This window comes from Syzygium oleosum, unplaced genomic scaffold (genome assembly GCF_021117445.2).
Source record: "Syzygium oleosum isolate NSW1041296 unplaced genomic scaffold, Sole_v2.1 Sole_v2.03, whole genome shotgun sequence".
Taxonomy (NCBI): Eukaryota; Viridiplantae; Streptophyta; class Magnoliopsida; order Myrtales; family Myrtaceae; genus Syzygium; species Syzygium oleosum.
This window is the reverse complement of record NW_026607487.1, coordinates 14,286,079-14,299,696: the sequence shown is the minus strand read 5'-3', so window position 1 is coordinate 14,299,696 and position 13,618 is coordinate 14,286,079. Positions and strand designations below refer to the sequence as shown.

Here is a 13,618-nt window from a genome sequence, read left to right as displayed (position 1 = left end):
TTTGTTACTCTCGGTGATGGTTTTAGAACGAAAACAGAAACTGGGACTTCATATATTGTCAATCTAAAATCTGAAATGATTGAGGCTGATTTGATGATTTAGGTCTCTGTTAGCGCTTCTTGTGATGGGATGAAATGAATGGTTACCGTAAACTCATATTTTAACTAAGAAACTAAGTTGCCCACCATATGTTCGACAAAATGCCAGAACTGAGTCCTTAGTCCGTATAGATTAGTCCTTGATCCCGACCTGTTTCGAGTGTATAATGGTATGTCACACGTGAATGCAACTTTTTGTTGATGGCTAAGCATGATTTTCTACCGCATATTATATCCACCGAGACCAAATTTGAGCAATTTCTTTATGATTGTGTTTGCTCGGTGTTTACACGTCTTCCTGCGCCGTTCAATGATGGTCATCAGCGAGGAGCCACTCAAAAATTGACAGTCCGAGGGTTAATTTTTAAGCTCAATTGTTCCGGTTTGTTCATCACATCCTTTTATCCGATCATGTCCCTGTTTTTGTTCTCTGCGTCTAGCTGTGGCCGACGTATATTGATGACTCTGTAGTGGACGACGGTGGAGGTTTGATAACAAGTATAGGTAGATTAACAGAGATGAATATATGTTCATGCTTTGATGATTTGGTAGACGGATCTTTGATTGTGTTTTGGCTGTTCTCACTACTATGAGGAAGACGATGAGAAAAAAGGAATAGAAAAGAAAAAAAAAGAAGAAAAATGCATATTAACAAGTATGAAAAAAGGAAAAAAAACATAAAAAAACTCCAAACCATTCTCAATGTAATACATTTACCCGTTTTTTGTAACATTAAAAACCCCAAACTATGGCTACTGTAACATATTTATTCCAAACTTTTTCTTTTAACATAAAAAACTTAAAACTTGTACCTATGCGACATATTTACCCTCAGTCAAGGTTTCGCTAGATGATTTTTCAACTAAAATAACGTTTTTATTTCATTTAAATCATGTGGGTGCCATGTCAATACTGTTTGCTTTATGGCGTCCAAGTAGGCAGATTTTCAAATGTTCCCATTGAAGGAACTTTGAAGAAAGTTAAATGTGTCATGAATGTACAAGTTTGGGATTTTTTGTGCCATAGAAAAATTTATGGTAAATGTATCACGGTATGCATAGTTTAGAGTTTTTGGTGATTTTTGTCCTAAAAAAGACTTGGGTAAAAAAAAACTTGGGTGTAACTACAATTGAATCCATAAAAAGGGGGAGATTCCATAAAGAAACACAAGTCATGAAATTAAACAAATAATTATAAAGGGCAGGGAAAGAAAGCAAATGACTATAAGACAAGTTCATGAGTTGCAATAGCAATTGCTCAGTTAGATCATAGGCTGATTGGCCTATAAGCGGCTCTTATATCCATTTGATAAGTCCCTTGAGAAGATAAGAACTACTCTCTGAAAAGTCACAGCAATGTTAGCGGTAAGAAGGCAGTGTTTGAGCCAGTGATTATGTCAATTGAAGTTTTCAAACCGATACCCTTACTTAGAGCTTATTTGGTGTGAAATGCAGTTACGTACGTTTGCTGATATTGTCAAGCAATGCCACTAGCTGATCACATGCTGAAGAGAATGTGCCTAAAGAGAAGAAGAGTATAGTACTATAGTAGCAGTGGAGTAATAACCAGACTAGAGTCTCGCCAAATGTATAGAGAATCCCTTTTGCCTGTGATTAAGACTACTAGAACTAGTCATTAATCTATATCCAGTTAGGCCATTGTCTTATATTTGTGTCCCTTGCATGGATGTTTGGGGGTTCAATTTTTGCCAAGAATCTAAGGGCAGTTAAGAGAAAGCCAAAAGTTTTGTTCCGTTTTGGAGAGGACTCGTACTCGAATGTTTATTTCTAAACCTGTCCTCCTATCCAAGCCTGCCCTACCAATAGAGAACCAATTGTATCTGCGTCCTCCCTGGGCTGCACATGACTTTATGCATGGTCTATCCGAATGGCTCACAGGACGACAATCGCTAGAAGAGAATACGGAAAATTCTGGAAGATGTCTCATTGAGGATATTTGCAAGGAAAGGTTGTGGTTGCGGCTAGTGGCATTTTGATCTAATGATTGCATTGAAACTATTAGCGATGAGTATTCTCCTTTCTAGGTACTCAATTCCTGCGAAAACCCCAAAATTACATGGGCAAGTTGAAATTGAGATTATCAATTAACCGGAGAGAACAATATTGTTCCCTTCAAGTAAAGGATTCTAACCAATTGAAATGAATTGACGGATAAGTCACCCTTATTGCCAATCTCCAAGTTTCCCCTCCAAAAATTTTCTCCAGCCTGTTTCAATTAAGGGGTTAATGGAAAGAACATTCAGTTCTACCTACTATTGGACCCTCTATTCATTAGTATCTTTATTTTGATTACCACTCGTTGTATTTGGTTTGGTATTATGACGGCGCCTGACTTTGAGAGTCGTGATGATATTATTGAGGAACGTCTTATCAGAATAATTTTCCTTTGTACAACATCGAATTGAACCATAGACAAACTTGGATTTGCGATCCTAGGTATCTAATCTCCTGATCCTGCAGAGAAGAAAAAGAGTGTGGGCGGATTAGTACGAGTGGAGAGAACTTTGAATCAAACAACGACCTTAATGGCCATTTCCCTCTTTCCCTTTTCCACCCCCATGTTCACTTCGGCGAGAGACCTGATATGCATCTTGTCATATGTCAAGTCACCATGGTCATAAGTTTGAATGATTGTATCACAGAAGTTCAGTATAAGTCACAACCAACCATAGAGAAAGATGGTCTCTGAAGCCTTTCCCTATAATTGTTATCTATGTGTTGAATCTGCTCATATTTATATGCCGTTCTTTTTTTCGGCCAACCGATATATCCATGTGTCGTGTTGGATACTTCTAATGTAGTACCAAACAACAGTTAAACTAAATAACCTCTATATGGTTCAATATCATGTGTAAGCTAGATTGACAAAAGTGCTATATTACCAAGTCCATACCTTCAGATTTCGACCCAGCGCTTAAATCAGTAACGTCTCAACATATATGACTGCTCACTTGCATTCACGTATGTACAGTATGTGACAAACGGCTACATGGATAATCTAACCATCAACACCAGGAGCAGAACTGCCGCTGCTACCCCATTTTTGAGTCACAGAAACTGGAGAATGGGTCGACCGCATATACTTCAGTAGCTGGGAATCATCATAATCCGGAGGAGATGGAGCAAGGACACCTTCACCCTTATCCGCATCAACAAATATGTCCGCAGCATTATCATCGCACGCGATCGCCTTCAGTTCCTCCAAAACCTCATCCATGGGAGGCCTCATTTCCTTGTCCAGTTGCAAGCACAGGAAAGCTAACTCGGCCACTGAAGTTGTCATCCTATTGATTTCGCTATCTGACTCAAATCCTAGATTTGGGTCGATCAATTCGCCAAACGCGCATTTCTGAATCTTATTAATAGCAAAGTTGGCCAAATTAATCTCGTGCCTTTCTCTGCTTTTGTCGACAGCTGGCTTGGATGATACAAGCTCGACCAGAACAACTCCGAAGCTATAGATGTCACTCTTCTCCGTGAGCGGGTAGCACTGATGGTACTCGGGGTCCACATAACCTGGAGTCCCTTGAGGAGCTGTTGAGATATGAGAGACATCATCGGGGAAAAGCCTCGAAAGCCCAAAATCTGCAACTTTAACCCCAAAATTCTTGTCGAGGAGGAGGTTATTTGTTTTCACATCACGGTGGACAATGTCAGAAGCATGGAGGTAAGCCAACGCAGTAGCAGTCTCTATGGCTATGTCCATACGGATTTTCCAAGGCAATGTAGTAGAAGAGTTTGCTCGCTGGCCATGGATATGATCAGCAACAGTTCCATTGGAGATGTACTCATAGACAAGTAGAAGCTCACGGCTGTGGCGAGAAGTGCAACCGTACAGAGACACAAGGTTTTTGTGTTGCAAACGGGTTAGGATCTCTACCTCATTCATGAACTGCTTTACCCTCCGGTAGCTGTGCTCGTATAGGCGCTTCACTGCTACTTCCCGTCCATCTCGAAGTTTTCATGTTAAGAATATTGTAGAAAATGTCTTTCAGTTGAGGATCCCTTGGAGGAATAATGAAGGAACATTTTCTCACCGTAGTAAACAGTTCCAAAACCTCCATCTCCAAGTTCATTGGAAGCAGAGAAGTTATTTGTGGCTTCTTCAAGTTCAGCACTGGTGAAAATGGGGACTTCAAAGTAGACACTGCTCTCTTCCATGTCTGAATGCGAATGAGGATATGGGGTGCTATTTCTCAAGTGGAACTTCAAAGAAGCATTCTTCCTTTTTAAGTGGATCATATAAGAGAACAGGACAATGGCCAAGCTTCCGATTCCAATACCTGATGCACGAACAGATAATTAACCCTTTTTATAGGATAATTCTTTTTGTGCTGTTTCCTAGAACGTACGGTTTATGTTGGCTGGAAGCATGGACAGATGGTCAAGCTTTTAGGACAAAGTAAGAAGATTTGGGTCCAGCCGACTTTGATTTGATCAGCATTGTGAAAATGGTTTGCAGTAAAAACCAGAAAGGATACTTCAGCAACAAGGTGATCTTGTTTTTGTTGTTTTATCGTGTCAAACTGGGAGTAGATTGTCCTAGTTATGCTTTGGTTTGTTCAGGTAGGCGGAGGCAATGTGATAGCAGACGAGAAACTAAGAAAAGGAAATTACCTGGTCCTATCTTCCACCACAAACGTCTATTTCCTGCATCAAAGTTGAAAAAGCAGATTGGTCAATAGAGGGAAAGGATGGCAAGATAGCATCTAGCTCATAAATCAGCTTACATACACAGACGATTAGAGAATAATAGGAGGGAGAATAGCCACAGCCAGTACTTTCATCCGAATCGTATTTGATCTAAAATCAATGCACAACCTACCCCAACGTGCATGGCAGAGCTACTTCCAAATACCAAGTGGAGTAACTTATATTTGCCATTCATAAAGAGGTGTGTCAACTACTTGTGCATTTTATTGGCAAACAAGAGTCCTATATATTCATCTTCCTGAAATGAGAAGTCAGTTAAATTGTCATAAGATCTCTATTCTAAAGGTTCTGCAAATTATTCATGAGGTTGCACAAATGCAAAATGATAACTTAGCATGGAAAGAAAACATGTATACCAATTGTGTACTATCCTACTGAAGGAACGCCAAGATGGAAATGTAAACTGATAGAGTGAATGTGAGAAATGCAAATAGAGCTATGGTGTGGGATTTCTATAGTTAAGTGCAATTGTATCCGTTCTCTCAACTAATACTGTTTGGAAAGATGCCTACAATATTTTTAGGATGACAAAACATTTTAAGTGTACTAACATGTGCAATTGAGTGTGAAGAAGATATTAGTAAATTCATATGAAGATGGTGTTAGCAATTGGACATCGAAGAGTGTAGAACGACTTTTGCTCTAGGCGATGAACAAGCTATTGGACGTGAGCTATGTTGATAACTAGATGGACATTGCAAACGGCGAACAAGTTATTAGACAAGGAATATGTCGATGTTCGAAACGACCTTGTGGATGGTGAACAAACTAGAGGACGTGTGATTGGCAAAAAGGTTTGGATGGACTAATAGAAGACGAACAAACCAAACGACATGAAGACGTCAATAAGCTCGGTTGGACCTTGCGAGCCTTGAACAAACTAGAGGGCATGTGGTCGTTGAAGAGTTTCGATAGACCAAATAAAAAGTGTATAGTCTATAGAACACAAGGACGTTAGTATGCTTGAAGGTGCCTAAATGTTGTAGGCAAACAAGCCTAGGTATGTAGAAGCTTAAATGGACCTGATTGTAGAAGGTGTTCTTGCTATGGACAGAGTATTGGTTCTACTAAGAGCCTCTACAATCATGAAGGGAAGATGCGGACTCTTTATCAGTGTTATTTGAATTCAAATTGGTGTTATACAACTTATCTTAAGTATTGGAATCCACAAAAAGTGGACTAAAGAAGATTAAAACAATTTATCATATTTGTGCAGGCAACAGAGGATGACAGGCTGTTGTAGAAGCAGAACTGACTACTTCGGTAAACTCTCTATGGAGCTACAGAGTAAGTACAGTGGCTATAGATGACAGAATCAACAACTACTTGTAGGATTTGAATTCAAAACGGTCATTTGAGATCTCATGACTAAAAATTTAACCCAATGAAGTAGTAGAGTTAAGGGGAAACGAACAAGTGTCGATGCTCTGAGTGTTCATCTTCTTGCTGTTCTTGTGTGTAGAAGCTGTGTAAATCTAGTTGTATTTTTCTATAGAAGTCTAAGCATCTGTAATTAGAGAATAGAGTGTGAAGTTTAGCGAAGCTTGCTTGTATTTGTAGAAGCAGAGCTACAAGTAAAAGAAACATTTTCAAACGCTATAACATTTCAAAGATTACATAGTGAATTTCAACCTTGATTTGGGCTGTTAGAGTTGGGAGAATGGAGCAAGCCAGCTAAATAGGCCAAGTGGATAAGCTGAAGGGAGATGATAAAATTAATAAAGCTCGGCGCGCATCTTCTTCCTAACAGTTATAAAATTTGTATCATCCTAATAACCACATTCTCTTCAGAGAAGAGAATAAATAATGACGAACTTATTGCATGATCCGTTTACTGGTAATTATAAAAACCTTACCGCCGCCACTGTTGCAGTCCCTGGGATTATTGGTTCCATGTGGGCAATAGCACAGAAAGTCTGTGTCTCGTGATCGTCCACATCGGCCTCCACTTTCTCGACAACCAGTACAAATCTTGTTAGTTAATATATCCCATTTTAACTGGAAGCCATTCCCCAACAACTCCTTGTAGTTGACATCTTTGATAGTTTGATTAGAGAACCCTTCCTTCAGTTGTACTGGTACCGCTGACACTGACAGGCAGGAATTATTTTGGCGATAGAAGGTGCTATTTGGAGGTTTTAATGCAACAGAGATGTTGTATGTGGCGTTAGATGTACAACTCACGGGGGATGTTGGGAAGGGAAAAGAAGAAGGGTTGGTGCAGTTATAGAAGAACAAGAGTTTAGGATGAAGAGAAAAACTGTTGTTTAGGAAGATGTTTATGGGAACGAAAATGAAGGGACGAGGAGCAAAGCAAGAAGTATCCCTTTGCCTTACTAATTCGATGGAACTCTCCTCGTAAGAGATGCTTTTAACTGTGTAGGTAGCATACGTAGCTTTTGTTCCTTCACAAGTGATCTCAAATCCACGGTAACCGCATAATTCACGTCCTTCTCCAGGAATATAAAAGGGATAGCTTATGTTCAGACAGTTGCCTTTACAACTGTGGGTTTTGCACACTTCATATGACACTTCATCCAACGACGACTCAACAGGATCTTCTAAGATGGCAATGAAAAAGATGCAGAACGCTGTGCAAACTAAGCCTCGTGTGTAAATGCGGCGTAGACCCATATCTGGATTTCGATATGGTTTTAGTCTGAAGCATACGAAGTTTCTTTTCTTTTTGGATATCAATGCTCTAGAATGGAATGGAACGGCATGAAGAAGAAGAAGAAAAAGAAGGAGGAGAAGAAGTTGTTTGATTCCTCACGTGAAAGTGAAAAGAAAACCCTTGTTATTGGTAATTCCTTCTGCTGGTCTTGTGAGATCAGCTGCTTAAACACGGCAGTTGACTTGGAAAGAGGACGGGAAGACTAGCACAAGAGACTTTTAAGAAGAGCCAGGTCGAGACAGAGACACCCAAGGGAGCGATGTCATCCATCACTTTACCTCTTTGATGATGATAGGTCGGCGAAATGTGAAGACCTGCCATTAGTGAACTCGCACAAATCTTGCCCCGATTGACGAGTTATTGCAAGAGTTGACTCCTATTTTCATATATCCCCTCAAGTTGGATCCTTCACAAGATGATGATGAAAAAAAAAACATAAAAATCCAGAAACTTTTATCCCCTGTTATGCTTATTAAAATGAAACTAAATAAGCTAGATTAGGGAAATAAGTACAAGAAAAAAAATCAGTGGGTCTTTGACAATTAGAGGTCTCTGTTCGAAAATTAATTTTAAAGAAGCAGCAGCAGCAGGAGTTAGTTCCAAGAAAAAGTGGGAAATTCCATAAAAATAAATACCAAGCACAATGAGCATGAACAACAAAAATTGTTGGCCTACCTGAGAAAGTTTCATAAGAGGGTTTTGTTGATACTTAAATTTTAGTCGACAATTCAAGTATTCATTATTCTAAACGTACAAAAATAAAAATAGAAAAATAATAATAAAAATAAATCAATCAAAAAAGTAATTAAATACACAACAAATACAAAAGTGATGACCAAAAAAAGAAAAAAGAAAAAAAAAGCGATAAAAGGAGGTTTTCTTTTTCACTACGGGCTCTGAACTGTTTGAATAAACCTTAGCCCATGAAAACATTTGGATTCGATTTTTGCTATTCATTTAGTGGGAAAAATTACAAAAAAAGTCATAAATATATTGTACTTTTTTCAATTTAGTCTTAAACCTTTCAAATGTATCGATTGAGTCCTAAATCTTTTCACTATTTATCAATTGAGTCTATCCCGTCAGTTTAACTAAAAATCGCTGACGTGGATGTCGGCGCTCACGGGGAAATTTTTATTATTAATTTTTAAATATTTTTTTTTTCGATTTTTTTAATTATTATTGTTATTTTTAAAGCCCGATAGAAAAGGGATTAGGGAAGGTTTTCTTAACGGCCTGATCCGTCGGTCATTTTCGCCATCACCGATTTCTGCGAGCATCAGAAGTGCTCCGTTCCTTTGCCGTGATTGAGAGCTTCGAGCGGTTTCAACTTTCGACCTCCTTCGGAGATGACGCTGACTGCTACCGCTGAGAATTCCCCACACTACCCTCCTGACGTATTAGCCTTCGTCGCCCTCGTTTCTTGGCATTCCGTATTTGTACCTTTTCCTGCTCTGCTTCTCCCTGTTCCACGACCGGGAAATCCGCGGAAGTTATCTCGCGTTTAATCCTTCAATATAACTTCCGACCCTCATTGGTGAAATTTCCGGAACGTCCTTGCTTGGATTTTCTCATCACTGTTCGGAGCTAGAAATCAAGCTTGATAAAGGTGAGTTCATTATTTGTTACTCTCGGTGATAGTTTTAGAATGAAAACAGAGACTGAGACTTCATACATTGTCAATCTAAAATCTGAAATGATCGAGGCCGAGTTGATGATTTAGGTCTCTTTTAGCGCTTATTGCGATGGAATGAAATGAATCGTTACCATAAACTCATGTTTAAACTAAGAAACTAAGTTGCCCACCATATGTTCGACAAAATGCCCGAACTGAGTCCGTATAGATTAGTCCTTGATCCTGACCTGTTTCGAGTGTATAATGATATGTCACGCATGATTGCAACTTTTTGTTGATAGCTAAGCATGATTTTCTGCCGCATTTTATTTTCACCGAGACCAAATCTGAGCAATTTCTTTTTGATTGTGTTTGCTCGGTGTTAATACGTCTTCCTGCGGCGTTCAATGATGGTCATCCAATCGCGTCCCTGTTTTTGTTCTCTGTGTCTGTGGAGGCTGTGGCGGGCGTATGTTAATGACTGTGTGGCTTTATATAATTTCTGTATAGAAATTGGAAACCAAGGAAATTAAAAACATATTGAATTCTACGTGGTCTTGCGGTCCATGTACATTCAGCTGCCTAAGATGCAAATTCATGTTAAGATGCTTTCTGCAATTAATGACATGACTTTATATAACTTCTGTCGGCCTTAGCATTGGTATCATACGTTCAACAATAATAGACGAAAAATTTCTGAAGTACTCTTATCTAACAATCATTGTACACAAGTTGCTCGTTGTATTGAAAGCCTAGATGTGCTTACAGTACAAACTTAAATTTCACACAGCCATGGACATTGAAGTGGTTGGTGATGATCTTGATGGAGAAGACAGATAGGGCTTGGGAGGAACTAGCAAGCAGTCAACACTGCCTCTTAGCATATCCACCACCTCGCTCATTGTTGGCCTAATTGAAGGATTAGTCTGTATGCACCACAAGCTCACTATTATCATCTTCCTTGCTTTCTCTTTGTCTCCTTCGCTTGTGACATTCTGCAGTCCAAACTCTTCTTGAAGTTCAAGACGCTTGTGAATCCAATGCGGGAAGTATATTTCACTGGTTCTCTCTGCTCCGGTCACTACATTTTTCCTCCCACCAACCATTTCAAGCACTGTCATCCCAAAGCTGTACACATCTGATTTTTGGGATATTCCTCCGATGTTCCTGCAAAACACTTCTGGCGCGATAAACCCCGCAGTCCCTCGCGCACCGAATAGTGAGATCGTGCTCTCCTCTCGATGGCATATCTTCGCAAGGCCAAAGTCGGAAATCTTGGGGCAGTAGTTTTCATCGAGAAGGATGTTGTGCGGCTTTATGTCGAAGTGTAATATTCTTGAGTTGCAGCCTTGGTGCAAGTATTCGAGCCCTTGAGCTATGCCTAGGGAGATTTGGTACAAGGTGTCCCATCCGAGGTGGCGGCAACCTACCTTGCTGTAGTTCTCTTCGTATATGAGTTTCTCCAGAGATCCATTGGGCATGTACTCATAGACGAGAGCCCTTTTGGTTTTGTGAAAGCAGAAACCTAGCAGAGTAACAATGTTGACATGGGAAGTTCTGCTCATGCTGTTTACCTCATTGATGAAGTCTTCACCATCTCCTTTCAGCTTGGTTAGGATTTTCACTGCCACGAGATGACCATTTGGGAGCTTCCCTTTGTACACACAACCATAGCCTCCTTGGCCTAGTTTTTCTTTGAATGAGTTGGTCATTCTCTTAATGTCAGCATATGAATATCTTCTCGTTACTAAAATTCCACGATTTTCGAAAAAGACCTCACATTTATGACTCTTTTTCATCTTTCTGCTCCCTGTGATCATGGATTTCTGCTTGGATATTTTCTGTTGACAAAGATAGGCTAGGACTATAATAGCGACACCAAATGCACTGATTGATGCACCTGCGTATCCAAAGGACATACAAAGCATAAATAGAGATAATCCTTTTAATTTTGTAGTCCTAGTTTCATTTAGGGAAAAAGTTACAAAATCCCCAAATTATGCTTGCTGCGACACATTTACCTTGAACTTTTTTTTGTGATATCAAAAACTCTTAACTATATCCACCGTGACATATTTACCATAACTTTTTTTGACATAAAAAATTCAAAATTTGTACCTATGTGACACATTTACCCTTCTCAAAAGGTTCTGTTAGATGATTTTTCAGTTAAAACGTCATATTTATTTCACTTGAGCCATGTGGGCGCAATGTCAATACTGTTTGCTTTGTGGCATCCATGTAGATAGATTTTTTACAATTCTCATTGATAGAACTTTGATGGAGAGTAAATATATTATTCAGGTTAGGGGTGAGCATGGTCCGGGTGGGCGGTTCCCACCCTAGAACCGGGAACCGCCCACTAAGGACCGGTTCCGAAAAATTGAAATCGGGAACTGGCCCGTTGGTTCCTTGGACCCACCCGAGAACCAGACCGCCGGTCCGGTCTGGTTCCCGGGTGGGTCCATGGAACCGGTCCCACTAGCCAAGGACGGAGACGGAAAGACAAAGATGAAGACGAAGATGGAGAGTCGGAGATGGTAAGGTAAGCATCGACCGAGAAGAGTGAGAGTGAGAGTGAGCGTGAGCGTGAGCCGAAAGCGAAAATAGGTGTTTCTCGGCTCAATGTGAGGGTGTGAACGTCGAGCGAGTTAGGTTTAGTTTAGGAACTTAGGATTTTTCTTTTTTAAAAAAATTAAAAATTAAATAAATATATTATATTTATTATTATATTATTGGTCTGGTCCGGGTGGGCGGGCGGGCGGTTCCACACCTAGAACCGGACCGGTACCCATCGGTTCCCAAAAATTGGAATCGGGAACCGGACCAGTTCCCTTAGGAACCAACGGTTATGGTCTGGTTTTGGGCGGTCCTGAGCGGTCCGGACGGTTCCCGGTTTTTTTGCACACCCCTAATTCAGGTACAAGTTTGTGATTTTTGGTGTCACAAATTTTTTTTTAGGGTAAATGTGTTTCGGTGAGAATAATTTAAGGTTGTTGGTGGCTTTTGCCCTTTCATTTAAATACTGGCCAAATGTCTAGATTTGAATTCATAAGCATGCATAACAAATTTAATGTTGTACTTACCAATAGCAACTTTCTTCTCGAAGCTCCTAGCTTTCAATTTCCCTGCAACATAAATGTTGTCAAGTAGAATGCGAAAGCTGACCGGATCTTTGCAATAAAGTCAAGAGCGAGAGATAACGAAGTTACCAGAGAAATAAATCAAGGAATAATAAAGAGGACAAAAGATTTATGTGGTTCAATCCGAGTGCTGGTACCTACCTCACAAGGCGATCGAGCCACAAATAATCGACTAATCAATGGGAAAGTTACAAAGTTGCAATCATTTACATGCTCAAGTATTTTTCAGCTCTAAATTACGCCCAAACTCACATTGTTTAGCCTCACGAAATTTTGCGATAAAATAAATCACGAAAATTTCCTCATGTATAACTTTCTGCACATATTTCACCGTGTTTAGATAGTCTCTCTTTTAACTTGTATTAATCTCCTCTTCGTGTGCTCACCAGAGAGTGTATTCTTTGTACGGAGCTCCTCTCTCTTTTATATTGTGCTCGTCTCCATTGTGCAATTAATAAGAGGAGCTCAATTTTAAGAGAGTTTGACTTTGCAATAGAAGAAGACAAACTACAATTTTCTTATCTTCTATGACAAACGTCAATTGCGGTTGAAAAGGGAGCTCAAATATGTGGCCAAATGAAAGCTCCAACGGGTCCAAAATTAGAGCCATGAAAGGCCAAAAGGAATAAACTCTCTAAGAAATTTTTTGGGATTTTTTCCCTCGTAGAGATGGTAAAACAATTATGACCAACTTGGACAACTCTATCACACTTCCAAAGTCCTTCATACATTACGAACCGATCTACATCCTCTGACTCGAGTCGGATTGTATATACGAGCTTAAACTCAAGATAATTCAACAATTCTCTACCTTAACTCGATGTTTGCATCCAAATAATAGTGCTTATCATACATGCTAACTCTCCTAACGTCCCCGATGGGCACTCATTCTCCACATATGCCAATTAAGTTCCAGCAAAGCTTGAGCTTTGGCAAAGGAACAGATTTCTGCATCATGTCTGCCGAGTTCTCCACTATCGTAGAGGTGGTAAAAAAATTATGACCAACTTGGACGACTCTATCACACTTATGAACTCCTTCATACGTTACAGACCGATGTACATCCTTCGACTCGAGTCGGATAGTATATACGAGCTTAAACTCAAGATAATTTAACAATTCTTCACCTGAACTCGATGTTTGTAGCCAAATAATAGTGCTTATCATCTATTTTTCCAGTGCACCTGGACTAAAAGCATTTGGCGTACTATCCTTGCACAATACGGAATCCTACGGTATATAGGAGGATGGAATAAAGAACTCGAATGGATGATAAGTGCTACCAAAGGCAAGGATTTGGCAGCTAGACTTCTCAAGGTATCTTTCCTAGCGACCATTTATTGCATCTGGATGGA

At 39.8% G+C, this 13,618-nt stretch overlaps 2 protein-coding genes across 2 annotated transcripts; both read right to left on the bottom strand.

Moving 5' to 3' along the window:
- Positions 1-2,719: 2,719 nt before the first annotated feature.
- On the bottom strand, positions 2,720-7,646 carry LOC130137564 (LEAF RUST 10 DISEASE-RESISTANCE LOCUS RECEPTOR-LIKE PROTEIN KINASE-like 1.2). Its single transcript, XM_056309154.1, has 4 exons — positions 6,688-7,646; positions 4,736-4,768; positions 4,156-4,401; positions 2,720-4,081 (listed from the first exon to the last, which is right to left on the bottom strand). Exons 1-4 carry the CDS (start codon positions 7,463-7,465, stop codon positions 3,117-3,119), a joined length of 2,022 nt encoding a protein of 673 aa, XP_056165129.1. The 5' UTR covers positions 7,466-7,646; the 3' UTR covers positions 2,720-3,116.
- A 2,197-nt stretch (positions 7,647-9,843) lies between these two features.
- LOC130137563 (rust resistance kinase Lr10-like) lies at positions 9,844-12,460 on the bottom strand. Its single transcript, XM_056309153.1, has 2 exons — positions 12,207-12,460; positions 9,844-11,020 (listed from the first exon to the last, which is right to left on the bottom strand). The coding sequence occupies exon 2, from the start codon at positions 10,938-10,940 to the stop codon at positions 9,903-9,905; it is 1,038 nt and encodes a 345-aa protein (XP_056165128.1). The 5' UTR covers positions 10,941-11,020; positions 12,207-12,460; the 3' UTR covers positions 9,844-9,902.
- Between the last annotated feature and the right edge of the window lie 1,158 nt (positions 12,461-13,618).